We start from the raw sequence: 27643 nt of genomic DNA on the forward strand, positions 1-27643 counted from the left end.
AAGCAAAGATTGTTTAAGTGGATGTTTTCAAAGCTGCTCGTTACTGTTTCAAAGGTCAAATAGATAATGATTAAGTTGTGCATCACTTAAGGTAGATTTTGACCTCTGACAAGTTGAAGAGTACTGAAGATCTAAGATCATTTACATCCCTCTGGAAGAAAAAATAACAGCCTTCTAGGGCAAAGACGAAAAAACTCAACAGTTACAGGATATTCCATGGTTCAAAGTACACCTGCCTGGTTTGCTGTTCTGCAAAATCTTGTACTCGGTTGGAGGGGCCTCACTCTTACCTGCCAACCTGGGTGGTTGGTGATGAACATGTCTTTACCTTTTCTTTGGAGTTTGGCTACCTTATTAACATTTGCTGAAGTAAATGGCGAAGCTGGAGGACTTGAGCTGCAGAGACAAAAAAGAAGCATCAATCTCCAACCGTAAGTAAACACATGGGTTATTCCTACTCAGGGACTAGACTAATTCCTCACCAGTTTTCCCAAATAGCCAGATAAACAAAGGTGCAGTTTTTCTTGAGGCAAATTATGTTGAGAAGCAAACAGGGAAAAACATTTAGATTGAGGTATGAAATTACTTTCCCATGCACAAATTATTCATCTGTCATTTTGCAAATAATCTGTTTGCAATTGCCAGGAGGTATCTCTGAGAAATGTGCAGAGAAAAAAGTGGCAGATGAGCAGGGGCAGTTGGGTTGAGTTGATCAAAAAGTGAAGATGTATTTGGCCTGTAGTTATTGAGTAAGAAACTTTGTTATTTTGGTTTAAAAACTGTACCTGCTAATTACTGATGCATTCTCTGGTTTGAATTATATAGGCCTCGAATGGCTACAGAGAGAGGAAATTTGGTGTTTCTTACGGGGTCTGCTCAAAACATTGAGTTTAGAACCGGATCCCTGGGAAAAATTAAATTAAATGATGAAGATCTCAGTGAATGTTTACATCAGGTAATACACTGGAAATATCTTGAAGTCATTTTGTATATCCATATACGGTGACTTATTTGAACAAGTCTAGATTAATCTGTACCTTGAATATTTTTTAATTATTATTTTTTATTAATACATAATTTGATACATTCCTATAACATGTAAAGTTCAAATCAGGGTAATTGGGATATCCATCACCTTAAATATTTACCTTTTCTTCGTGCTAAGAACATATGAATTGTTCTCTTCTAGTTATTTTGAAATGTACAATAGATTAATGTTAACTACAGTCACCCTACTGGTCTATCAAACACTAGGTCTTATTTCTTCTATCTAACTATATATTGTACTCATTAATCAACCTGTCTTCAGGTTGTACCTTCCTAGTGTACCTTCCATCTTTAGCATAGAGAATATAATTAGGCATCAGACACGTTTTTGTAAAGGACAATGTCCTGGGGTTCATGGTGGGTAGAGGGAGTATATGCTGAAAGGTAGAAGCTCATTGTGCCAGACAATGCACCCTAGTCCAGAGAAGGCATGGAGGGTAGAACTGAAACTCCTCCACAGGGGTTGTGAGGAAGGAGGGGACCAAGGATATGTGGACATGTGACCAGTTTGCTTTTGCCACAGAACAGAATTGGCCAGTTATTCTTCTGCCTTACTGGGTGTTTTCAGTTCCCAATAATCACTGCGTATTTCAGTCATAATGTTAGAAGTCAGCATTATTCAGAGCTTACTGTGGGCCATCCACTGTGCTTAGCACCGTATGGATGTTATCTCATTTGACCTTCACAGCTGTCCTATGAGGTGGCCTTTATTGTCACCCTAGTTTTACGAGAGGTAAAGAAACCCTGAAGCAGTTAAGTAACGTGCCCAGGACGTGCAATAAGTAGCTGAGCCAGGACTTAAAACCTAAACAGTCTGCTTCCAAGCCAGGTTTCTTAATAAGCACCCTAAACTGGTATTATACGAAAACATACAAATGGAAAATATCTTGATCTATTGTTACTGAAAAGGATAAGTGGAATTATGCTGTGGCTATTTTAGCCCAGTGTTTATTACACATGGTGTTTTGGTTTTTATAATAATAGGCAAGATCTTAGTGCTTAAAGTAGAATACTACTCAAGTTTTTAATTATATTACTGTAAGATAAATATATTTTCACTAGTGCTCTTCATTTCTTCTTCTTCTTTTTCTAAAATTAGATCCAGAAAAACAAAGATGATATTATAGAGTTAAAAGGGAGTGCAATTGGTCTGCCTCAAAATATATCTAGTCAAATCTATCAGCTTAATTCCAAGGTAAGTCTGACATCCACATCATAAGAACCAATGAGTTCTCCCTAATTCTATTTTATAAGTAACCGTTTTGTAGTGATATACCAACTTTGCGTGCGTTTTAGAGACTTAGCATGTAACTACGCACGGTTTGGTTAAATGACACAGCTGTAATGGAGGCTGTAGAAGTGATGGATAGAAGGCAGGAAATGCTGTGCAAGCACTTGTTGCAGAAGTAGGCCTTGGGTTGGGCGCAGTGGCTCACTGCAAGTGAATGGATGATTAATATAAAAAACTGCCTGTAATCCCAGCAATTTGGGAGGCCACAGAGGGAGGATCGCTTGAGCCCAGGAGTTTGAGACCAGCCTGAGCAACATAGTGAGACCCCGTCTCTACCAAAAAAAAAAATAGCTGGGCATGGTGGCATGAGCCTGTACTCACAGCTACTTGGGAGGCTGAAGTGGGAGGATGGCTTGAGCCAGGGAGGTTGAGGCTGCAGTGAGCTATGATCATGCCACTGTGCTCCAGCCTAGGCAACAGAGTGGGACCTTGCCAAAAAAAAAAAGAGAGAGAGAGAGACAGAAAGAAAGAAAGAGAGAAAGACAGACAGAAAGAAAGACAGAGTGAAAGAAAGAGAGACAGAGAAAGAAAGAAAGGAAGAAAGAAAGAAAATAAGCCTTGTTGAAGTTCTGAGAGCAACCTTCTTATTGGGGAAGTGGATGTATCGCTGACATTTATGAACATTCCCATAGTCACTGTGTACAGAGAAGCAATCAGTCAACTTATCAGTGGGTTGTACTTTAAAAAAAAAACTTAAAAAATACCCCAGAAATCTATGTGATAGGAGGGAATGGGAAGGAGGAAAATCCTGAGGGGAAAGGAATGAAGAGGAAAAAGGAAATAAATAGAGGAATGAACAAAGTGTGTCCCTAGCAGAGGGCATTAGGACAATATGTCAAAGATATAACATCACATGCGCAATGCCTTTGAACCAGCTAACTGAAGCTTTTTCTTCCCTATTGCCAGCTGGTGGATCTTGAGAGAAAATTCCAAGGCTTGCAGCAGGTAGGTCTCATCCTATTACGTACCCAACATCTTTCACAGAAAACATACTAGAATCATTAATAGAGCCGCTATTCTTATTTTAAAGGTGAATGGATGATTAATATTAAAAACTTGCTTTTTCCCATAATTTAATTCTCATCCCAGCATATGCTTCCCAGGATGCAGATGCAGAGCTGAGTCTAAGACAGACGAAATGACAAGGCTGAGGTCTCTGAGCCTGTTAGGGCTTCTGACCCTGAGTTTGCAGCCCACAGCCCACATCTTCTACCGTCACCCTTTAGCTGTGTGTGTCGCGCTTGGTCAGCTAGTGATCTCCCAAATTGCTGATTCTCCCATCAGGGACTGGGGCTTGGAAAGCGAGCATCCTCTCTGACACAAAGCTCAGAAGTCTAGGTGTATCACAAAATAGTCCAAATTTTCTTAAAACGATATTTGCTGGTAATTAAACTTGAACAGTTTCTTACAGAAAACGTTCTATAATTGTACTACATGCTTGTAGACTGATCTATGTAAACTTAGGCTTCTTACCCATTTTGTAGGAAGCTGACCTTTTAAAGACTTTCATGGAAGCTGTAACCTTCTATGCAGAGAAATGTACAGAATCTCTTCATATTTAAAATTTTGCATAAAAGTCTGGGGATTCCAGTGTAAGAATTTCTGCACAAACATTCTTCATCTGTTTTGCTCATGCTTCAAGCTATTTCCTCTACTTTTAAGTTTGATCTGTCCCACTGTGAAGGACAGATACAAAAAAAGGACTTGTGCAGTTAAGGCAGGTCCCACCGTTCCAGCAAGGATTGCTGCTACAAACCTTTTTGTCATTTGATGAACAAGTTCGTGTATTCCTTTTCTCAACTTAGATAATACATTGACCCCTCAGCTGTCATTTTTTAGAGAGTAGTTTAGCGAAAGCAAATGAGTAAAGAACAGTGCTGTGGACCATGACACTACACTCAAGTTTTGTCTCCTGGAGGGCTTCATTATTTTTGCTCAGCTGGTCCTCCTACCCCCATCCCTCAGGAGGAGCATTGAATGATTTTCAAATGTAAATGCCTTTGTGCCTTTGGATAGGGCAAATGCTCTCTGGCCACCACAGTCCCCACCACTCCCTATTGTCTTCCTCCTGACTCCTGATTTCATTTTCTACTGGGCCCCTGTAGGCTTTTAAGTTTTTAGTCCCCAGTGTTGCTTTTGTCCGACAGAAAACCTTTGAATGAGTTTGTGGTTAATGTTCTAAAGAGTGTTCTATGATGGACAGAGCCAATTGTTGTGCTAGCACAAAGAGAAAAATAGAATAATGGAATAAAACAGGTTTCATAAAGAGACCCCCAGATGTGTGGTCATCTAATTTATGACCAAAGTGGAGAAGGAATGTGCTTTGCAGAAAATGGTATTGAGTCAGTTGGCTATCCTCTGGCTTTCTATTTCATCCATAAAATGAAGGAAACAGACGTAATTTTTTTTTGTGAGTCACTATATATAGTACGTTGTGTTTGTATGTGTGTGTGTATGTGTGGGCATATATATAGGCACATATATAATATATATGTATGTGTGTGTGTATACATATATATGAAATGTAATGAACAGTTTGCCCCTATTTTAACTTTTTAAAAACAGAGAATTAGGTTGTGTATGGTGGCTCACGCCTGTAATCCCAGCACTTTAGGAGGCCGAGGCAGGTGGATCATGTGAGGTCAGGAGTTTGAAACCAGCCTGGTCAACATGGTGAAACCCTGTCTCTACTAAAAATAGGAAAATTAGCCAGGCATAGTGGGACATGCCTGTAGTCCCAGCTACTGAGGAGGCTGAGGCATGAGAATCACTTCAACCCAGGAGGTGGAGGTTTCAGTGAGCCGAGATCATTCCACTGCACTCCAGCCTGGGTGACAGACCCAGGCTCCATCTCAAAAACAAACAAACAAACAAACAAACAAACAAACAAAACAACAATACCAACAAAAACCCAGACAATTGGACTATGAGTGAAATTCATAAAGTGGCCATCATTGCATAATCAATTGTTCCCTCTAAAGAAGATTTCTCTGGCTGGGCACAGTGGCTCACGCCTGTAAACCCAGCACTTTGGGAGGCCGAGGCAAGTGGATCACAAGGTCAGGAGATTGAGACCATCCTGGCTAACACGGTGAAACCCCATCTCTACTAAAAATACAAAAAATTAGCCAGGCGTGGTGGTGGGCGCCTGTAGTCCCAGCTACTCGGGAGTCTGAGGCAGGAGAATGGCGTGAACCCGGGAGGCGGAGCTTGCAGTGAGTGGAGATGGCGCCACTGCACTCCAGCCTGGGCGACAGAACCAGACTCCGTCTCAGAAAAAGAAAAAAAAAAAATCAAAAGAAAAGAAAAAAAAGAAGTTTTCTCTGCACCCAAAGGCAATAAAAATCTTACAAGATTCAAACTGGTAGCTGACATAGGGTCAGATTCCCCAGGTTATGTAGATGTAGATGTAGACAAAGGTAGGTCTGTTTGTGATCTGGGCTGAAAGCAGTCAGGTGAGCACCAGGGTGAAGGGTATGTCTTAGCTGGCCACATTTCAAACAAAGGGACTTGGAGCAGGAGTTCAGGCACCTTAACCCATGGTTAAGGAGGAGGGGCAGCAGCAGCAGATGATCATATTTCAAAGGCTCACCTCGAGGGACCAAAGATAAGAATCACGGGTAAAAGAACCGGAATCTCCATTTTATTTTCTTTGTGCAATAGGAACATCCATTATTATTTCCACACCTGAAACCTTTACTCTTGTGCACTGAGGTCTCTTTCTCAGGTGAATAATACTTTTCCAAGGCAAAGTGAGAATCTTCTCCCCTCAGACCTCATCCCACCCATGGTCAAAAGCATGCTGAGAGTTAAGGAATAGGAACAAGATTGATAATAGAAAACGCCTTCTGTTTTTTCACAGGAGAGGTGATTAGAAGAAGAACATAAGTAACGGCTTAAGTCTGGAGGGAGACCCCCACTGATTAAAAGTTAAATGTAATCCCACATGCACGGTAACATGCATTTTGTTGCTGCTGACTGCAAGTCATCTCATTGACTGTCCTGTTTTTGTTTCAGACTGTTGACAAAAAAGTTTGCAGCAGCAATCCTTGCCAGAATGGTGGAACCTGCCTCAATCTGCATGATTCCTTTTTTTGTATCTGTCCCCCACAGTGGAAGGTGAGTCACTTGCTCTTTGGTTAAGAACGATGGGCTGGGCGCGGTGGCTCACGCTTGTAATCCCAGCACTTTGGGAGGCCAAGGTGGGCGGATCACGAGGTCAGGAGATCGAGACCACGGTGAAACCCCTTCTCTACTAAAAAAATACAAAAAAATTAGCCGGGCGTGGTGGCGGGCGCCTGTAGTCCCAGCTACTCGGAGAGGCTGAGGCAGGAGAATGGCGTGAACCCGGGAGGCAGAGCTTGCAGTGAGCCGAGATTGCGCCACTGCACTCCAGCCTGGGCGACAGAGCGAGACTCCGTCTCGAAAAAAAAAAAAAAAAAAAAAAAAAAGGAATGATGGCGAGTCAGCATCTGTGGTTTCCTTGGAATCATCAGGCATATTTAATTCTCCATCCAAAGTTTCTAGGATTCTGTGGCCTCCCGAATCAAAATGAAGTATACCATGTATGCTAAAATCCAAACAGTGGTGAGTTTGATTGTATAACCCACTGAATACTAAAGCCATTGAAAGGAGAGGTTCACTTGATTGGATAACTACCTGGAAGAACACAATATTACTGTTAACATTAAATTGTTCAGCATTGGAATGTACCAAACAAATCTTGACATACCTATGCAAATTTTCTTGTTTTCTTTGTTTGTTTATTTTTTCTGATAATGGTGAAACTGTCTCCAGCATGCACATAAAAAAAAGTTAAGTATTCCCAGATGCAGCACAACTGTGAACTGAGGATTCTATGATGTCTAGATAAAGATTCCTCTCCTGTGACTGCTGTGATCTTATGAAGAGCTCTTGGGTTCTATTAGGTGAAATCTGAGTTCCAGAGGAAGAATAGCCAGGGGTTAATATTAGTATTATTGTATTTGGCTTTATGAGGACTTATTTACTGTCCACATATAAATCCTTAAACATATCATGTGAATGTTGGCTCCAGATACCTCTGTGACCTTTGGCACCTGACTTTGTTCCTTATATGATCACAGGGTCCTCTCTGCTCAGCTGATGTTAACGAATGTGAGATTTACTCAGGAACACCCTTGAGCTGCCAGAATGGAGGCACATGTGTTAATACAATGGGAAGTTACAGGTAACTGGTTTTTTTTTGGTAAATATCAGGTATATTTTGGAAGGCCTAAAACGTCCCATAGTTAAGAGCATCCTAAATTGACCATCTGTATTCCAGCAAAAGTTGGTACTCCATGAGGAAATATTTAGCTCTTGCTTAATGTCTACATCGCTATTTTTACTTAATTGAAGAAAAGCTCATGAGTCCTTTACTCTCACCCCATGAAGAAATCCTTGCTCTAACATCCCCAAGGAACCGGAAGAAGGCTCCCGTGATTGGCACAGAGAGTAAGCATGGCCTGGTGCAAGAGGAGCTGAAGACTTAGGAAGAGCCAGAGCATTGAAAGGGAGCCACCGAATGGCCTTAAGTAGAAAAGGGGACACCCCACCACACCAGTGCCCCCCGCTGTACTCGTTCCATATGTTAGCAAGCTCATAGTTTTGAGTAAAGAGAGCTTTATTCAATACTATGTCAAAATGTGACCATAACAAGGTCAAAGATTAAACTGAGGTTCAATGGATGAAGTAACTCTCTCTGACCACAGTCATCATTATCATTACAGCTCTATCTTCTCTTCTGACTTATTCTGTCAAGTGACTTGTCCACAGAATTCTTCTGCTCAGCTCAGGCATTACTTTCTGCAGGAAACCTTCCCTTCCCTTTTTAAGCAGAGTGAGGCATCTCAGGGCCTCTATGTTCCCATCATGCTCTAGGGATATCCATCATCAAAGCTTTGCTGATGACGCACACATTGTCTTTCTAATAACGAAGTCCAAAACCTTAAGGCAGATCAATGGCAAACTTACTTTTGTACAGTTCTTTGAAGTCACCTTTTAAACTAGACATTGTTTTTCCTTGTAGTTTGGCTGGTCTCTTTTACTGTGTGATTTTTAAAAGATTAATAAATAAATTCTGTTATAGAATGAACAATTCCTTTCAATACGCTGGAGTAGAATCTCATTGGATTAAAGAGCAATTATTTGCCCTCTTACTGGTGTCTCTGATATCTTGTTCTTCAATTTCCTCATAACAATATCCATTCTAGTCTTTCCAGCAAAAATGAGTGCAGTAATTTTGTTTTTTAAACCATCACTATTAACGCACACTCCTAAAAATGCAGTCACAAGCCTTCTCTTTTTATTTGACACTTTTGTTGTTTTGATCTGATCTTTAAAACTTTTACTCATTCCAGGTTATAAACTCAAATCATTCAAACTTCTGCTAGATATGTCTATGAGTCCAATCATTATGCAAAACTAAAATTAACCACTTCTGACTTTAAAATTTATTAAAGAGCTTTTTGATTCCAGGACTCTGTTTCTCATTTAAATGAAGCCTCTTTTCCCTGCCTTTGTTAGGCTTGGGCTGGAAGCAAAATGCAGTGTAGTCTCTCATTTCTTTGAACCCATTTTCTCCTGATTTCTGTTTATGGGCATTTATCAAGGAGGATTGCTACGTAGAGGTATTGGTAGCAAATGTCCAGGCTCCTAGAACTTCTGCTTTCTGACCTTCCTGATATCTAGGAATGTCATAGAGATTAGATTTCACTCCTAGTCTTCCTTTATCATCACTGTCTTTTGGAGTCTTGTGGGCCAATAGAGCGACAAGTATGGGCAAACTGCGATGAGATCCATAGACCAAGATAAAGGCTGTTGCTGTTTTCAGCACATTATTTTTTCCCCCTGCAAAATGAAAAACAAAACAAAAACCCCTTTACTATTCACCACTCTTTGCAGCATGTCAGAGGTTAGAGTTCTTTATCCACACACACATATGATGGAATAAGAGCTAGGAGGGAAGGAACCATTTATTTGTTGAAAGCTGCATTTCTAAATGACAGATTCAACTTTGTAAGAACAGTACCAAATTCTGTCTTGCACTCTTTTATAAAGGAGAGCAAGAATGCAGAAGAACTGATGATGTGTGGATGGCTTTGGAAATGATCTTGATTCCTAGTCTCTGCCCTTCATAGATTTGCTGGAGGACATTAGAGAACAGAGCATTTAAATCAGGGTTCTTTCTCTTGATATGGAAATAGTTTCTGAAACCTCATGAATTCCATTTCCTTATCTACACTTTAAGTCCCCTAATTCAGGCATATGTTGGAGACTTTTTGAGGGAATAAAAGAAAATGAAAAAAGGTGCATAAGATTAAATTATTGCTTTGTGGAATCCACGTGTAATGAAACAAGTGAACATTTAGATACTTTCTTGAGTTCTGTTAATTATGTGAGGTTAAATCCTTGTTAATCAGGATATTCACTGAGGCTAGAAAACCCTTTGGGAAACTTCAACACACATTAGCTAAAAGAAAACTTGAGACTCAGAATCATCTGGACCTGCAAAAAAGTCATGGCATCGAAGTTCGCTTTGGAGTTTGGACCTCGTTCAGTTTCTTTAACTCTTTGAGCTCTTTTACTTGGACGGATAAAGGAGTCTTTAACTGGATTAATAATTTGCCATTGTAAAGACCTCTGAAAAGGTGTAGATACTCATTCTTGGGAAGTCCTGTTTCATACCTGTTTCATAGGTAAACTTCTGGTAGAAATTCTTTTTTAGAACAATGATTATAGCACAAGAAACATCATTTTCTGTTTCCACTGATTCTTTTGGCTTCAGGTCTAGACCCAGAGCTTCAGACAACTAACACAAAGATATTTTGCCACTTCTCCATGCTGTTACTGCTTCTTTGTTCTGAAGACTTGATTCTTATTGTTTCCCTGCTTACTTTGTTTTGTTTTGTTTGTTTTTGTTTGTTTGTTTTTGAGACAGAGTCTTGCTCTTGTCACCCAGGCTGGAGTGCAATGGCTGCAACTTCTGCCTCCCGGGTACAAGCAATTCTCCTACCTCAGCCTCCCAAGTAGCTGGGATTACAGGCACCTGACACCATACCCGGCTAATTTTTGTATTTTTAATAGAGATGGGGTTTCACCATGTTGGCCAGGCTGGTCTCAAACTCCTGACCTCAGGTGATCTGCCCACCTCAGCCACCCAAAGTGCTGGGATTACAGGCGTGAGCCACCGTGCCAAGCCTCCCCTTCTTACTTTGGATTTAAGACAGCCCTTGGGATCTGAACTTGCCATGCATGGATGGTGTGTGTTGTACATTTAGGGCTGAGATCTAGAAGGCTTTCCAGAAAAACAAAAAGTTGAGTTTGTTTGGTTTTCCAGAAACATGATGATTAGTAAATTTTCTTTCATTTATTTCCATTCATATCACTGGTAGATTTTACATCATACAGAGCTTAAACAATGAGGATAATTTGGTTTTAGCTCAGGTGGTAGTTAGGTATTAAACTTATTACCTTTTTCAATCAGTCAGTAAAATTAGTATTGAACCATGGACTCTAACACAAGTTAAACTATGACTATCAAAGTGTGTTTAACCTCTTCTCAATTGCCAAAATGCATTTGCAGTGTTTTCAAAGAAAAGCCTAGCTTTGTTCTGCTGGAACCAAGTTGGCAATAAAAGGTCATTAGAAAAGTCACTTCTGCTATATCAGTAACTAATAACTAAAGCAGGAATAGTAGTCAGTTGGTTCTAAAAATACAATATACGTCTTTCATTTTCACTTAGGGAGGTATGTAAGTAATTGTTCATTTTTAAAGGCCATATCAAGACACCTTGAGAGTATATTTTGCCTGTTAACCCTGTTATGTTTAAAAGGTACATGAAGCTGGGCACGGTGGCTCACGCCTGTAATCCCAGCATTTTGGGAGGCCGAGGCGGGTGGATCACCTGATGCCAGGAGTCCGAGACCAGCCTTGCTAACATGGTGAAACCCTGTCTCTACCAAAAAATGCAATACTTAGCTGACGCGCTGGCACGCATCTGTAGTCCCAGCTACTTGAGAGGCAGAGGCGGGAAGATCGTTTGAACCTGGGAGGCAGATGTTGCAGTGAGCCGAGATCGCACCACTGCACTCCAGCCTGCGCACAAGACCCTGTCTCAAAACAAAACAAAACAAAACAAAAAGGTGCCTAAAAATGCAGCATCTTCATATAACTCTACTTATCAGAATGTAAGAATACAACATGCAGAAACAATGGTACAGGAGTTGGGTAGACCTAAGTGTCTATTTATCTTCTGCCAATTACTCATTTTGTGGTTTTGGGAAATGTTAGTCTGTAAAATGGGATTAATAATACTTGTTTTTGAGGATCATAGAAAGGAATCCTATGGTTTACTTGACCTTCTTCCTCCTTTTCTCTATCTTCTCACATCATCTAAACTTAAATGAAAGAAGTGTACTTTGTAGCTATTTAGAGAACAGTATAGGATTAATGCCTACTCATCTCCCAGTGATAATAGCAAGGATGAAGGAAGAGAGATAAAGAAAAAGGATTTAACTGCAGGTCCATGAACCAGAATCTCCTCTCAAATCTTACGTCATTTTGCAATAGTTAAGCACTTAGTGATAAAATAAAGACAATCTTCTTAGCACTTCCTACAAGGGAATGCCTTTAGACTGGAATATGACCATAGTTCACAGAGATTACCACTATTATTTCATAAGAAATTGAGGCAGAGGGAGTTAGTACATTGTCTGGGTGAACAGTTAACAGGAAGGACCAAAATTTAAACCTAGGCAATCTTATCCCAGGGGTTCCCAAACACTCAGGTCTCCCAGATATAGAAAATAGAAAGCTAGTAACAGTTGGTTTAAAGATTCTTAGGCAGGGTGTGGTGCCTCACGCCTGTAATCCCAGGACTTTGGGAGGCCGAGGTGGACAGATCACCTGAGGTCGGGAGTTCGAGACCAGCCTCTACCTCTAGAAAACAGAATTCTGCTAAATGAGTAACTAATCAGTTGGTTTCACCACATGAAACCCCATCTCTACTAAAAAAAAAAAAAAAAAATTAGCTAGGTGTGGTGGCATGCACCTGTAGTCCCAGCTACTCAGGAGGCTGAAGCAGGAGAATTGCTTGAACCTGGGAGGCAGAAGTTGCAGTGAGCTGAGATCACGCCACTGCACTCCAGCCTGGGTGACAGAGTGAGACTCCATCTCAAAAATAAAAATAAAAAAAGATTCTTAAACATTTTTGGCAGGTGTTGGGACAGGTGGCAAAATAAACTTTTAGTAATGAAGCCTCCTGGATCAAATGCTCAAATACGTGTATGAACTGTTTTAAAGTTCTATAATCCTCAAGAGTCTAATTAAATTCTCTATACAAATATTCTATGTAAAGATGGGAGGACAAAGAGGAAAGAAAACAATATGAGAAGGAAAGTAGAGAGAGCTGCCCAGAAGATAAATGGCTGTGGGGCGGGGGTGGGGGGATGGATAATTCAATTTCTCCTTAAGTTTAATATTTATTGTTATTTTCCTATGACTTTATCTTAATGAGCCATTCGAAAGGCAACTTTGGAATGCTCAGAAATGTCATGTATTAATGAATCAGCTTTTATGTAAATATATACTGATGTTGTAAATTGCATGGAACATATTTATACCAAAAAATATTCATTTATTGGAAACTCACATTTAATTGGGCATGCTGTGTTTTTATTTGCTAAGTCTGGTCTCCCGACATGAATGCATGGATGGTGCTCCCTGCATTCTTATTCTCCATTTCTGGCCACACTCATTGCTCTCCTCTTCCTTAGAAACTGCCAAAAAGCTGCCACCTCAGCAATTGCTTCTGGGGCCCACCACGGGCAAGCCGAATCCTGTGCCTGGAGTTTGGTTCTTGATGCCTTTCAAACAGTCAAATGCTAATTTCCCACGATGTCATTCATACATTGTCATCCATGGACATTACTAAGCTCCTTGTACCTCACTGTGTCTTGTTAAAATAGCTCTTTTCCTTTGTAGAATGGCATGGGAGGGAGGCCTGGCCATGCAGGCATGCCCTGTTCCTTGTCTCTGACCCCTGGCACCAACAGTCATTTCCCCCATGAGAGCTTTTCTTGCCAATTCTGCTCAAGTCCAGCAATCGGCAACCTCTGGGCCTGGCCCTCCCTCTCCATCAGGTGTGCCCTGGCATGTGGGGATAGGCTTAGGCTTCTGGGACTCCTCTACCCTCCTCCTCCCCTAGCTCCCATGCTCAGATCATAGACGTTCCCATTGAGCTGTAGAGATAAGGCGAAAGCAGCTTTAACAATGACAAGGGTTTAAAACAACATTGCTTATTTGATTATTATTGGACTAAAATCTTCTAGTAACAAACCACTGCTAGCTTAGGCATAATGTAATAATTACCACATTTTGTTGGAAATTCAAATGTGCCAATGAAAGAAATGTCACTATATTATATAACTACACCTTTTATGGATAGAAGACATATTGCCCTTTGTAATGTAATAATAATGATCATAGACTGTGAGGTGTGGACACTGGATTGTGTGTGGGGTTATATAATCCTAGAGAGCATTTGGGAGTTATCAGTGTAGCCCACGTTGCCTGTGCTTCGTGGCAGGTCCCATTGGACAGATGATGAATGGATTTGCTGGTCTCTCCCTTTACCTTCTTGAACGAACTCTATTACCTTTGGCTTATACACATCTGACCTTTGAAAATGCTGTTTGATGACCTGATAACACAAGAATTTATAGTGCTAGGCTTACCAGAGAATAAGTTGTGATTCACCAACATTGTATTTACTCAATCCACCACTTGGAGCAGAGCAGAGTGGTTTTCTCCCGAGACTCCAGTCAGTAAATTTGCATTGCTGGCTGACGATTCCATGTTAACGTTGTTGATTTGTAATTTGAATTGTTTTTCTCATTGATATTAAGAGACAGGCACTGGCCCCAAAGCACATGCCCTGACATTGTGCTCTTGTGTAATCAACAGTTGTCACTGCCCACCTGAGACGTACGGACCCCAGTGTGCATCCAAATATGATGACTGTGAAGGGGGTTCTGTGGCACGCTGTGTCCATGGCATCTGTGAGGATTCAGTCCGAGAGCAAGCTGGAGAGGTGGGTCCCTTCCCCAAATGTGCCTCCTTGCAGAGAGCCATGGTTAGTAGCTCCTCCTCCTCCTATGCCCACTGTATACAAGCATTGCCTGGAGCTTGGAGAGGTGAAGTCACTTCCTGTTTGTAAGTGGGACGTAGGCGAGGAGGGCAGATGAAATATGCAGGAAGTAGGACCCAGAGATTGAGATGTCATTATGTAAAATAGGATCTTTTTTTTTTTTTTTTGAGACGGAGCCTCACTCTGTCACCCAGGCTGGAGTGCAGTGGCACGATCTCAGCTCACTGCAACCTTCACCTCCCGGGTTCAAGCAATTCTCGTGACTCAGCCTCCTGAGTAGCTGGGATTACAGGAGCATGCCAACATACCTGGCTAATTTTGGTATTTTTAGTAGAGACGGGGTTTTGCCATGTTGGCCAGGATGGTCTTGAACTCCTGACCTCAGGTGATCCACCCACCTCAGCCCCCCAAAGTGCTGCAATTACAGGCATGAGCCACCACGCCCGGCCGAAATAGGACCATTTTTATTGTCATGACTCTCTCTGAGATAAGACCTTCTCTTGGCCTTGTAAGTTTTAACACTGACAAAACACAGGAATATAAAAGGACCAGTCTTGTTGGCAGTATGTGGTTTCAAGGAGTCTGACTTTTCCTGGCCTGAGTCTCTGGAACTGCTGCAGACTCTAAAAGCCCACTCCCCAGAATGCCCCTCCATGCCCTGGGTCCTGATGACTTTGACTCCTGACCCTCAAGGTTGTCCAGTCTTGGCTGGCTTGGCTCTTCATGAGAACTTCAATTCTTTATTTTTAGTTGTATTTTTTCTACCCATGTGATGGAAAATAGTTCTCGTCCAATAATGGGGATGGAAGGGTTGAGGAGGTGGGTAAGGAGGAAGAACTTTCCAAAGAAAAACAAACAGAATTGATTTTCCAAGGTCTGTGCCTACATGGGTGTTTTTCCCTCTGAAAACATAGCAGGCTGAGTTGATTGACTTTAATTATATTGACTTACAGTTCTTGATTGTTGTTACTCTTTCCCTGGCATCTTTGGGAGAAATTATAGCTTGCTTTTACTCTGAAATAAAGATGTTTCCCTTTTTGCATGGTCTGGTCTAAATGCTTAATCATATGGGAAGAAAAAGAGAAGCCAGAAGATTGGCCTTATGGAAATGAACGTTAGAGGATAAACAGTTTGGGGCTTGATGAAATGTTCAAAGGCTTTTCTTGCTGATTTTCATGATTGTCTTTATTCACGCTGTTGTCATCCTGCCAGCCCAAGTACAGCTGCATCTGTGATGCTGGGTGGATGTCTTCACCGAACAGCCCTGCCTGCACGCTAGACAGAGACGAGTGCAGCTTCCAGCCTGGGCCTTGCTCCACACTTGTGCAGTGTTTCAACACTCAAGGCTCTTTCTACTGTGGGGCCTGTCCAACAGGTACATTCTCAGGGCCACATGCCAGGCTCTGCACGCCAGGTTGGCGAGGTGCCAGAACCAATTTTCTTTCACTATTGATGAGTAAGAAGACCATTCTTAGGAGGTATTCAAATCCAATTTCGTGTCCTGGTTCACTAGCTTCTGCTCGATGATCTCACTGCTATCACAATTCCACGACAAAAGGGGGAGGCTTATCCAAAACTGTGCTAGAGTCAGACTTTGGAGCAAGGTTAGCCATACAATTTGTAAGTTAGACACTGCATTGCAGTGACCATCAACTGACCAGAACTGAGATCAAAAGAGATACTCTAGTTCCACCTTTCATACTAACCAGGTGTTTGTCACATGGGGAAATTATTTGACCTCTTTTCATCTCCACCACAGTCCAGTAGCTGTTGCCTGGGTGTGTCATTAGAGTATCTTGTGGACTTGATGTAAACAGATATATCCAGCTCCATTACAGCCCTGTAGCGACTGAATCTCAAGGGATGCCATATGTTGAGTCATGGAAAACATGGGCTCCGTTAGTCAAAGACTGCCTGGGTTTGAATCCGAGGGCATCTTTTGTTCTATGAGATAGTCATCATACATTCCACACATTTTTTTTTTTTGTAGGATGCCTACTATGAGCAAAGCATTGTGCTGGGTGCATTGGTAGGCAATTAGCCAGACCTCAGGTTCATCTGTACTCCAGGGCTGTTCTTAGAAATGGAGCACAAAGATAATGTGATAATAGTAGCTGGCTTCGTTTTGTTTTGTTGTTGTTGTTTTGAGACAGAGTCTCTCCCTGTCGCCCAGGCTGGAGTACAGTGGCATGATCTCAGCTCACTGCAACCTCCACCTCCTGGGTTCAAGCGATTCTCCTGCCTCACCCTCCCGAGTAGCTGGGATTACGGGCACATGCGACCATGCCTGGCTAATTTTTGTATTTTTAGTAGAGACGGGATTTGCTATGTTGGCCAGGCTGGTCTCAAACTCCTGACCTCAAGTGATCTGCCCGCCTTGGCCTCCAAAAGTGCTGGGATTACAGACGTGAGCCACCACGCATGGCCTGGTTTTTATTTTTAATAAAAGTGTTATTAAGGCACTGTATAAGCAATTTTTAATTCTTTTAACTACAACAAAACCAAGACATGGTAAGAATAAGTATTACTTAACCGGGCGCGGTGGCTCAAGCCTGTAATCCCAGCACTTTGGAAGGCTGAGGCGGGCGGATCACGAGGTCAGGAGATCGAGACCACGGTGAAACCCCGTCTCTACTAAAAATACAAAAAATTAGCCAGGTGTGTTGGCGGGCGCCTGTAGTCCCAGCTACTCGGGAGGCTGAGGCAGGAGAATGGCGTGAACCCGGGAGGCAGAGGTTGCAGTGAGCCGAGATCGCGCCACTGGACTCCAGCCCGGGGGACAGAGAAAGACTCCGTCTCAAAAAAAAAAAAAAAAAAAAAAAGAATAAGTATTACTCACATTTTACAATATGAGAACTTGAGCTTAAAGAGGTTGAATAACTTACCCAAGATCACGTAGCTTTACAGAATTGAAACCCAAGTTTCTCGGCAAGTTTCTTCTTGCCAAGATACCCCACACACCTATTGCCCCATGTAGTGATTTTTGATTTAGTGGTTTTCTGCATGTATATATTTAGATCTCGTAAAACTGGAAAGAAATGGAAAAAAAAAGCCTATAAAGACTTTTTCCCTCCTAGTTCTCCGGGGCAAACACAATTTGCAAGCAATCACATTTTGAAGGTAATTTATCATGGACAATCTTTAAAAACTATAAATCAGAAAAATAAATTATTTAAATTAGAGGATTGGCTATGTGTTTTTACATTCTTCTTTTTATTGTTGGAGAGGAAAAAGAGAAACAATTTTTTTTGTTTTCTTGTTTATCACCCTATTTTTCCTGAAATATATAGTAGTTATATTTTATAAGCAGCAAAGCAATACATGCTGCTTATAAAATATCACTACAAAAATACGGAAAAAATAGAAAAAAAAAAAACCTGTGATCTTATCACACAGAGACCATGATGAACATTTGGGCATTTTTTTCTTCCAACTTTTTTTCGTGTACACATTTTGCCATGCACAAATATGATAATTTTCTTAGGTAGAGTCTTAGAAGAGGATTCTACTTAAATCAAAGAATATAAATAGTTTTAAGTCTTTAAAGGTTTTTAAGGATTCTTATAATTTTAATAATTTGAATTATAAATCTACAACCATTGAATAAAATGGGAGCGACTAAAGTAAAATTATTAAATCTCATCTTCCTAATGACACCGTTAGTCATTTGTTCTCCTTCCTCTTCTACCTTATTCTTCATTTGCACAAGCACATATGCAAGAGTTTAAAAAATTCTTTCCCAAATTAGGAGTATGAGCCCAATCCTCCATATGATTTTAACAGTTGGTTTATTTTTGTTTTTGTTTTTGAGACAAAGTCTTGCTCTGTTGCCCAGGCTGGAGTGCAGTGGTGCAATCTTGGCTCATTGCAACCTCCACCTCCCGGGTTTGAGGGATTCTCCTGCCTCAGCCTCCCAACTAGCTGGGACTACAGGCATGAACCACCACTTCCAGCTGATTTTTGTATTTTTAGTACAGTTGGTGTTTCACCATTTTGGCCAGGCTGGTCTTGAACTCCTGGCCTCAGGTGATCTGCCCACCTCGGCCTCCCAAAGTGCTGGGATTACAGGCATGAGCCACCTTGCCCAGCCACATTTAGTATTTTAGTTAATGTATATACAAAAATTCTTTCAATGTGTGTGTGTATGCAAATTAGGTATATAGGTGTGCACATGATATTAAAAAGTGTTTTTAGTATTCGGTCACAAAGATGAGTCATAAGGCGTTCAGCTATGCTTCTATTGATAATTGAGGGGTTTTTCCCTATTAAATAGTGCTGCAGTAGACATCCTCTTACCTACTTATACCAGTATACTACCATCTTAGTATACTGGTAGTTTTATCGTAATAGGCTGAGTTTTAATAAGTGCAATTGGTAGTCAAAGTCTATGTATTTTAAAAATTTTAGTGAATACTGCCAGAGCTCTTTCCAAATAGGTTATAGCAATTTAATGTCTAACTATCAGCATATAAGAGAAGCCCATTTGCCCACTTTGTTGTCAGAATTTGATTTTAAGAATTCAGAAGAACTTTTGCCAATCTGATAAGCATATCTCATTTTTATTTTGTAGTTCCTTAGATGGAGAAGGTTTTTACATGTTTTGGCTCTTGTATTTCTTCCTTGTTGACTTGTCTATAGAGCTAAACTTTTAAATCCTCTTGTTTTTCTAGGCTGGCAAGGCAATGGATATGTTTGCGAAGATATCAATGAATGTGAGATAAATAACGGCGGCTGTTCTGTGGCTCCACCTGTTGAGTGTGTGAATACACCTGGGTCTTCCCACTGTCAGGCCTGTCCACCAGGTGCTACCTTGGTTCAATGTCAACCTCCTGACCCCAGTACAGGGAACACAGACATGTGAATACGGAATCTAGTGCTCCATTTAAAATATGATTTCTGGCTGAGCGTGGTCGCTCATGCCTGTAATCCCAGCACTTTGGGAGGCTGAGGTGGGCAGATCACATGAGGTCAGGAGTTCGAGACCAGTCTGGCCAACATGGTGAAACCCTGTCTCTACTAAAAATACAAAAATTAGCTGGGCATGGTGGTGCATGCTTGTAATCCTAGCTACTCAGGGGGCTGAGGCACGAGAATCGCTTGAACCTGGGAAGCGGAGGTTGCAGTGAGCTGACATCGCACCATTGCACTCCAGCCTGGGCAACAGAGTGAGACTCCGTCTTAAAAAAATAAAAAATAAAATACGGTTTCTGTCTTAGGAGAGAAAATAGTATAGAAAGTTTTGCTTATTTTGTGAATGCAGGACACATTAGTAAACTCTATGATAAGAAAGAAAAAACATTTTGAATATCAGTGGAAAACAAGCTTTACAAACTGTCAAATAGCTACAGAGATAATGCAGAATTTGAAAAGTTTTCTGAGTAGATCACAGACTTACTGTTCCATTGCCCTCATTAATAATTTATTACTATCGTGCACTCCTGAGTTGTTTTGCATATACCAAGTTTACTAAACCACAGGCATCACAGTAGGCAGATACTGTAATTGTTGGTTTCCCTCCTTTTCTGGAAAGAAGTCTTTTCTGCTATTCTCTAATCTAAATCAAATTACTACCCAAGAAGTTCAGGGAGTATTAAGGGATAAACTGAAACCTTGTATGTTTTAGTAACATGGAACTACAGTACTTTGGGCTTCTATAATAATTGACCTCTAAGAACATCAGAGTCACTGTAATGTAAAAATATTAACTTTCTTAGCGTCAGCACTTTCTGAGTCTACCAGTAGTTTTATACATATTTTTTTCATTAGAAACAACCCAGAACATTGTTTATGAAATAAGATTACTAATTCTTGTTATTTTTCTTATTTATGAAGTTTCATTTGTTGATGACATTTTATACTTACATTTTTTGTTTTGATGATAGAGGATCCCTGATTAGTCTGTTTCATGATATTTGAATCCTAGACAGGCATTGTCCTCCCATCTTCTTGACACTGTTTCTTATGCCCCGGCTCTTGTTCTCATCAGGGTACCAGGGTGACGGAAGAGTGTGCACGCTCATAGACATCTGCTCGGTCAGTAATGGAGGCTGCCACCCAGATGCCTCATGCTCCTCAACTCTAGGTAATGACTCATCTCTCTCTTTGGCTTTGGGTATTGTAATATGACCTTCTAAACCAATTCAACATCTTAAACACAAAATCCTCTGTTCTCAAATTGTTATTTTGACCTTCAAACCTAAAATTAATCCATGTCATAAAACTACACATTTGGCTTTCTTAAAAATATAATAAACTATGCTCTTTAATGGTCTGCTCTGATTTAGGAAATAAGGTAATTAAGCCAGCTAATTAATTAATGACTGTATTCCAACAAGCAGGCATGAGAAAAGGAGGAAGAAGGCAATGCCACCTTCTTTTAAAGGACTCTTCCATTTCTAGGCTGTTGCTTAGAACTGAGCCTGGCTGCAAAGGGAGGTTGGGAAGTACAGTCTATATTTCAGACATCCTGAGTCCAGCTGAAATAAGGAGTTCAGAACAAAGGAAGTAGAAAATAGATCTAGGGTGACAACCAACAGTGTTTGCAATGCTGCATAAAAGGGTTTAACCCTGTAATTTAACAAAATATATACTGCAAAACTTTCTCCAAGAAAGATTGTATCAATGTATGTATTCACCGACAGTGTATAAAAATACATATTTACTCCATCTTTGACAATAATAGATATTATTATTATTTTTCATCGTGGTCGGTTTTATAGGCAAAATTAGTTTTTCCATTATTTTCATTTATACTTTTTGACTACTAATAATTAATACTTTCCACATTTTCACTGAGCATTTTTCTACATGTTCATCCCCTTTGCTCTTTTTCTTTCTTACTGAATGGTAACATTTCTTTATGTACTAAGCACATTATCTCATTATCTGTCTTATGTTTTATAAATGTTTTTCCTGGCATGTTGTTTTGTTTTAATCTTGTAGTGGTAGTGCTATTCAGAAGTTTAGAATTTTTATGTAGTCAAAAAGATAAATCTTTTCTCTTATTATTTTTCCCTTCACAGTCATGTTTAGGAAGGCTTTCTTTACTGAACTCTTTAAAAATTGTCAAGTACATGTTCTTTTATACTTTTATGGTTTCTTTTTTTATGGTAAGATATTTTATATTTTTAGAATGTATTTTTTATCCGTAGCATCAAATAGAGATCTGGCTTGGTATTTTTGCTCAAATAAGTGGACCCAATTCCATTTCTTGAATAATCATATCTCTTGCTATTTCAAGATACCACCTTTATTTTTTATTAATTTGTCATATATTTGCATATATAGAAAACAACATATATGCGTATGTAAACACACACATACACACACACATACTTGTGACTAAATGCTTATTAAGTGATTATCAACATACCAAAGTGGTTAGGAACATGATTTCTAGATAAAGACTGCTTGCATTTTTCCCTGGGCTCCACCATATTTTAGCTGCTTGTCCTCAGTCAAGACATTTAATCTCTATGCTTTAGTTCTTCATCTGTAAAATGAGGATAATAATAGCACCTACCTCAGGTGGCAGGTGGATCATGAGGTCAGGAGATTGAGACCATCCTGGCCAACACGGTGAAACCCCATCTCTACTAAAACTACGAAAAATTAGCCGGGCGTGGTGGTGGGCGCCTGTAGTCCCAGCTACTCGGGAGGCTGAGGCAGGAGAATGGCGTGAACCCGGGAGGCGGAGCTTACAGTGAGCTGAGATCGCGCCACTGCACTCCAGCCTGGGCGACAGAGCGAGACTCCATCTCAAACAAACAAACAAACAAAAATTTTATTGTCATTCTACTGTAAATCTGTCACATTGTATAATTTGTTCTATTTTTAAAATTATTCAGCAGGGTTTTTCTATCCATCTTAAACAGTTCTTGCTGATGGAGGAATGTAGTTAACTGCCACATTGATTTCCTTGTATTATTTCAACCATTGTGCAGTAGTAGAAAGAACATATATTTCTGCAATGAGATGTGACTTTTTGCTATTAGGTGAGAAATCTGGAAAAGTCTCTGGATATTAAATTTAGTAAAATTTTGTAACGTCTAGGATGAGTATTTTTCACTTAACATTGTGTAAGAAAACTGTCAAGATGCTGGATGCTGTAAAACTATTGTTAGCTGTTACCTCATGTACATCATAATTAATTGTGGATGTTAATTCATGTTTTAAATAACATAGAAGTTAATTCATGTTTTAAATTAAAAAAAAATTCAATCATTTCAAATTCCTTTTGACCAAGTTCCTTCCCAACCCAATTCGATTGCCATTGTTTTAGCCTTGTACCATGGCGATGAGGAGCTCATCAGAAGTGTGGGAGAAGTTTTGGTGCTGGTATTTTGTTGATGTCCCCATATATTTATGTTACTGTATTATCTTCATTCTGTGGTTTTATTGCAAACATCTTTTAGAGACTGAAGTTCATTCTGTGATGGCTATTTAGCCTGTTTTAAACTGGCAGCATGTAATCTGCACATCCACATAACTGGGGACATGTGGCCTGCCTGTGTAAGCTATACTCCTGTGCAGATGTGCTGTAGGCACCCTACACATGGGTGCTTGCTCTCTGGGCTCTTCCTCATTCTAGCTGTGTGTCCTTGGCCAGGACAGTCTGTCTGTGCTCTGGCTTCATCTGTAAAATGGGGATTATAAAAGAGTACCTATATAGGGCCTTTTTTTTTTTTTTTTTGAGATGGAGTTTTGTTCTGTTCCCCAGACTGGAGTGCAGTGGCAGGATCTTGGCTCACTGCAACCTCCACCTCCTGGGTTCAAGTGATTCTCCTGCCTCAGCCTCCTGATTAGCCTGGACTACAGGCCACCATGCCCCGCTAATTGTTTTGTATTTTTAGTAGAGACAGGGCTTAACCATGTTGGCCAGGCTGGTCTCAAACTCCTGACCTCAGGTGATCCACCTGCCTCGGCCTCCCAAAGTACAGGGATTACAGATTCCGTAGGGCTCTTTATTATTATTATTAAAAAAATTTTTTTTTGGAAATGGAGTCTCACTCTGTCGCCCAGGCTGGAATGCAGTGGCACTATCTCAGCTCACTACAACCTCTGCCTCCTGGGTTCAAGTGATTCTCCTGCCTCACCCTTCCAAGTAGCTGGGATTACAGGCATGCGCCACCATGCCCGGCTAATTTTTGTATTTTTAGTAGAGATGGGGTTTCTCCATATTGGCCAGGCTGGTCTCGAACTCCTGAACTCAAGTGATCTGCCCGCCTCAGCCTCCCAAGATGCTGGGATTACAGGCGTGAGCCACTGTGCCTGGCCCTCTATTGGGCTCTTGAGAGGATTAAATCAGTCAGAGTAAGTCCAGTGCTTGCAACAGATAGTTTCCTCCTAAGAATCTCCTTTTCTGCGTTAACTCCTCCATGATGAGGAATTTCTGTCTTCCACAGGTGCAGCTCACCTTTGTGCACAGCTCAGGACCATCTGACATATGGGCTGACAGCACCCATGTCAACCCAGTACGTCAATAATGTATGGAAGGCATTTAATGGCTTTCTTATTTTAAGATAAGGAATACAAAAGTAAAGATTTTAATATTTTCTCCTCATACCTTGTTTTGTCTGCCTGTCAAAATACGCAGACTGGATGTTGGTGGATCCTTGTCTAGACAGAAGATTCTGAGTTTAGATACTGCATCTGAACAGAGGAGGAGACCCGTATTTACACGTTTTTTTTTTTGTTGTTGTTGTTTCTGAACAGGTTCCTTACCTCTCTGCACGTGTCTGCCGGGTTATACTGGAAATGGTTATGGGCCAAATGGATGCGTGCAGCTCAGTAATACTTGCCTAAGTCACCCCTGTCTAAATGGACAATGCATAGTGAGTCCTTTGTTCTTCCTGTGGACAGAGAGTACCTGAGAATAATTTCAGTTTCACGCCTATAAAATGTATCGTTATAGGATTCAGGAATGTTAAGATAATGAGTCAAGTTTCAGATAAGGAACTGTTGAGAACTCTCAGATAAAAGACAAATAATGGTTTTAGTTCTCAGGAAAAAATACTGAGTTAATTTTTTGTCTCAGTGGTTTACGAAGTACTAAAGTATGTCTGGAGTTTGATCTAAATAAATCTGACTTATACTTAACAATTACCATTTAAACTTATTAATAACAAGTTAGACTACTAGAAAATACATGTATATATATATATTTGTAGCACCTGTTAAATATATCAATAGGCCGGGCATGGTGGCTCACGCCTGTAATCCCAGCACTTTGGGAGGCTGAGGCGGGTGCACCACGAGCCAGGAGTTTGAGACCAGCCTGACCAACATGGTGAAGCCCCGTCTCTACTAAAAAAAAGTTAGCCAGGCGTGGTGGCGCATGCCTGTAATCCCAGCTACTCAGGAGGCTGAGACAGGGGAATCACTTGAGCCTGTGAGGCAGAGGTTGCAGTGAGCTGAGAACGCACCACTGCACTCCAGCCTGGGTGACAGAGCAAGACTCCATCTCAAAAAAAAAAAAAAATTATTATTATCTATATAATAATTATATAGATAATTGTAATATATACAATTATCTATATGATACATATATAATTATTACATATGTAATTATTATTTTTAATATATAATAATTATATATTATTTTATATATAATTATTATATATTTTATATATATACTCCATGGCACTACATTCCTATTATTTGGATTGATTAAAGTTTATTGTGTATCCATTTGTTTTATGGTATTATGTGTTTTTTTTTCCTTAGGACACAGTCTCTGGTTATTTTTGTAAGTGTGACTCAGGTTGGACAGGTGTCAACTGTACAGAAAACATCAATGAGTGTTTGAGCAACCCCTGTTTGCATGGAGGAACTTGTGTTGATGGCATTAATTCTTTCAGTTGTGAATGCACACGTCTCTGGACTGGAGCTCTCTGTCAGCTTCCCCAGCAAGGTACAGTCAGCATTTCTTATGCCACGGATGCTCACAGCATAGCAGCAGCATTCTTTAGTGAGTCCCTCAGCAGATGCCTCTGCTGAACCCACTTTCTTGTCCAGTTGCTCAGATACTGAGAACTAAGTCTTTCCTTGCAGAAATGGTATAAAATTCACATGGTAAATATTTATAAATCTCACTGTAAGAACTTTTCTTCCAAAGAATAATTACATTAGTATTTGCCATTTTCACTATGTCCTTTTTGAATATAAAACATGCTAAGGTATTGTCTTTTATGGTTTTCTAAAGGGAAGTTTTCTGAGGAGCAGCCACTTAATTTCCCTAGAGTACTGCATTGAGCCAAGTCCCTCTCCCTTTCCAGGATACACAGTGGCTTCCCGCTGCCTGTTAAACAGAGACTGGAATTATTTTTCAATGATCTTCTATAACCAAGTCTCACTTGATCCATCTAACCTTTTTTTTCACTAGTTCCCTAGAAATACCTTCATTCAAGCAAGTTTTCTTTCGTCACCAGACTCCGTGTGCCACCATGAGTATTTTCCACTGTGTTCATTTATTTAGAATGTTTCTCCCGATTAACCTCCTCACACGTCTTCCTTGTTTCTCGTCCAGATGTGTCTGTCCCTCAGGAGCACTTCCCCCTCAACTTCCTCCATAAAGTCACTTTTGACTCTTCTGCCCCTCACTTAAACTCCTGATTTGGAATCAACACATTTATTGAGAGGTTGTTATATGTTTAGGACAACAGTAGACCCTATGGAAAAATATGAAAGCATAAAATACTGTCTCCACTTATGAACTGCTCACCTTGCAGTTGAGGAGACAAGACCAACCCCAATGGGAGAACAAATACAAGAGTTAAAGATATGAGCTATGTTGTGTGGGGTGAAATTGGGTGTCACAGGGACATGGAGAATGGGAATCAGTGAAAACATAAGACATGGCAGTTCATGGAGCAGGTGATGAGGCATCAGCTGAGCTTTGAACAAGAGGTGGGATTTCTATGGAAGTTGACAGAAAAAGAGGACAGAGGAGAGGGAATGGCAGGGCTTTTGTCTCCAACCTTCATTACTTAAATTTTCTCTAAGTTTATCAGCAGCAGGGTTACAGTTGCCCAACCTCTTCCTTTTAGGAACCTCTGAAAAGCACAGTTCATCTTTTCCTTTGCAGTTTGTGGAGAGTCCCTCTCAGGAATAAATGGAAGCTTCAGCTACAGGAGCCCAGATGTTGGTTATGTTCATGATGTTAACTGCTTCTGGGTTATCAAAACTGAAATGGGAAAGGTAAATGTAGTACTCTTGCCCAAATGCATACTATATATGTATATATAAATATGGAGTATTTGTATATTACATAAAATACATGCAATGATAATTCAACTATCATATATTGAGTGCTTACTAAGTATGGAGTGCCAGGATTTTGGCTAGACATATACCTACCTTTATATAACCTTACATTAATTGTTTGAAATAAGTCACAGGGGTGCGGTGGCTGTTGCCTGTAATCCCAGCACTTTGAGAGGCTGAGGTGGATGGATCACCTAAGGTCAGGAGTTCCAGACCAGCCTGGTCAATATGGCGAAACCCTGTCTCTACTAAAAATAAAAATAAAAATAAAATTAGCCAGACATAGTGGCACATTCCTGTAATCCCAGCTACTTGGGAGGCTGAGGTAGGAGAATTGCTTGAACCCAGGAGGTGGAGTTTGTAGTGAGCGGAGATAGTGCCACTGTACTCCAGCCTGGCCAACAGAGTGAGACTCCATCTCACAAAAAAAATAAATAAATAACAAGGCCAGCCCTGGTGGCTCACACCTGTGATCCTAGCACTTTACGAGGCCAAGGCGGGCGGATTGCCTGAGGTCAGGAATTCAAGACCAGCCTGGCCAACATGGTGAAACTCTGGCTCTACTAAAATGATAAAAATTAGCCAGGTGTGGTGAGGGGTGCCTTAAATCTCAGCTACTCGGGAGGCTGAGGCAGGAGAATCACTCGAGCTCAGGAGGCAGAGGTTCCAGTGAGCTGAGACTGCGCCACTGCACTCCAGCCTGGGTGACAGAGCAAGACTCCCTCTCAAAAATAAATAAATAAATAAATAAATAAATAAATAAGAGGATCCTCCTTTTATAGATGAAAGAATGAAAAGTAGGTGAAGCTAAACATTTTTTGTTAACACTTCTTAGCTTGCAATTGTAATAGTTGAATTTCAAAGTCAAGTT

General features: G+C 40.5%; 1 protein-coding gene across 1 annotated transcript in view; it reads left to right on the forward strand.

The window, feature by feature from the left end:
• The first annotated feature begins 273 nt into the window (after window positions 1-273).
• CUBN (cubilin) overlaps window positions 274-27643 on the forward strand; it is a 301694-nt gene continuing 274324 nt past the window's right edge. Inside the window, exons 1-13 of the mRNA XM_003257683.2 lie at window positions 274-431; window positions 826-955; window positions 2147-2242; window positions 3245-3283; window positions 6356-6457; window positions 7444-7547; window positions 14325-14451; window positions 15721-15883; window positions 19179-19310; window positions 20495-20590; window positions 24223-24341; window positions 25234-25420; window positions 26594-26706. Of these exons, the coding sequence (XP_003257731.2) occupies window positions 313-431; window positions 826-955; window positions 2147-2242; window positions 3245-3283; window positions 6356-6457; window positions 7444-7547; window positions 14325-14451; window positions 15721-15883; window positions 19179-19310; window positions 20495-20590; window positions 24223-24341; window positions 25234-25420; window positions 26594-26706 (1527 nt within the window). The 5' untranslated portion in view covers window positions 274-312. The remainder of the gene's footprint in view (window positions 432-825; window positions 956-2146; window positions 2243-3244; window positions 3284-6355; window positions 6458-7443; window positions 7548-14324; window positions 14452-15720; window positions 15884-19178; window positions 19311-20494; window positions 20591-24222; window positions 24342-25233; window positions 25421-26593; window positions 26707-27643) is intronic.

Source organism: Nomascus leucogenys, chromosome 9 (genome assembly GCF_006542625.1).
Source record: "Nomascus leucogenys isolate Asia chromosome 9, Asia_NLE_v1, whole genome shotgun sequence".
NCBI lineage: Eukaryota > Metazoa > Chordata > Mammalia > Primates > Hylobatidae > Nomascus > Nomascus leucogenys.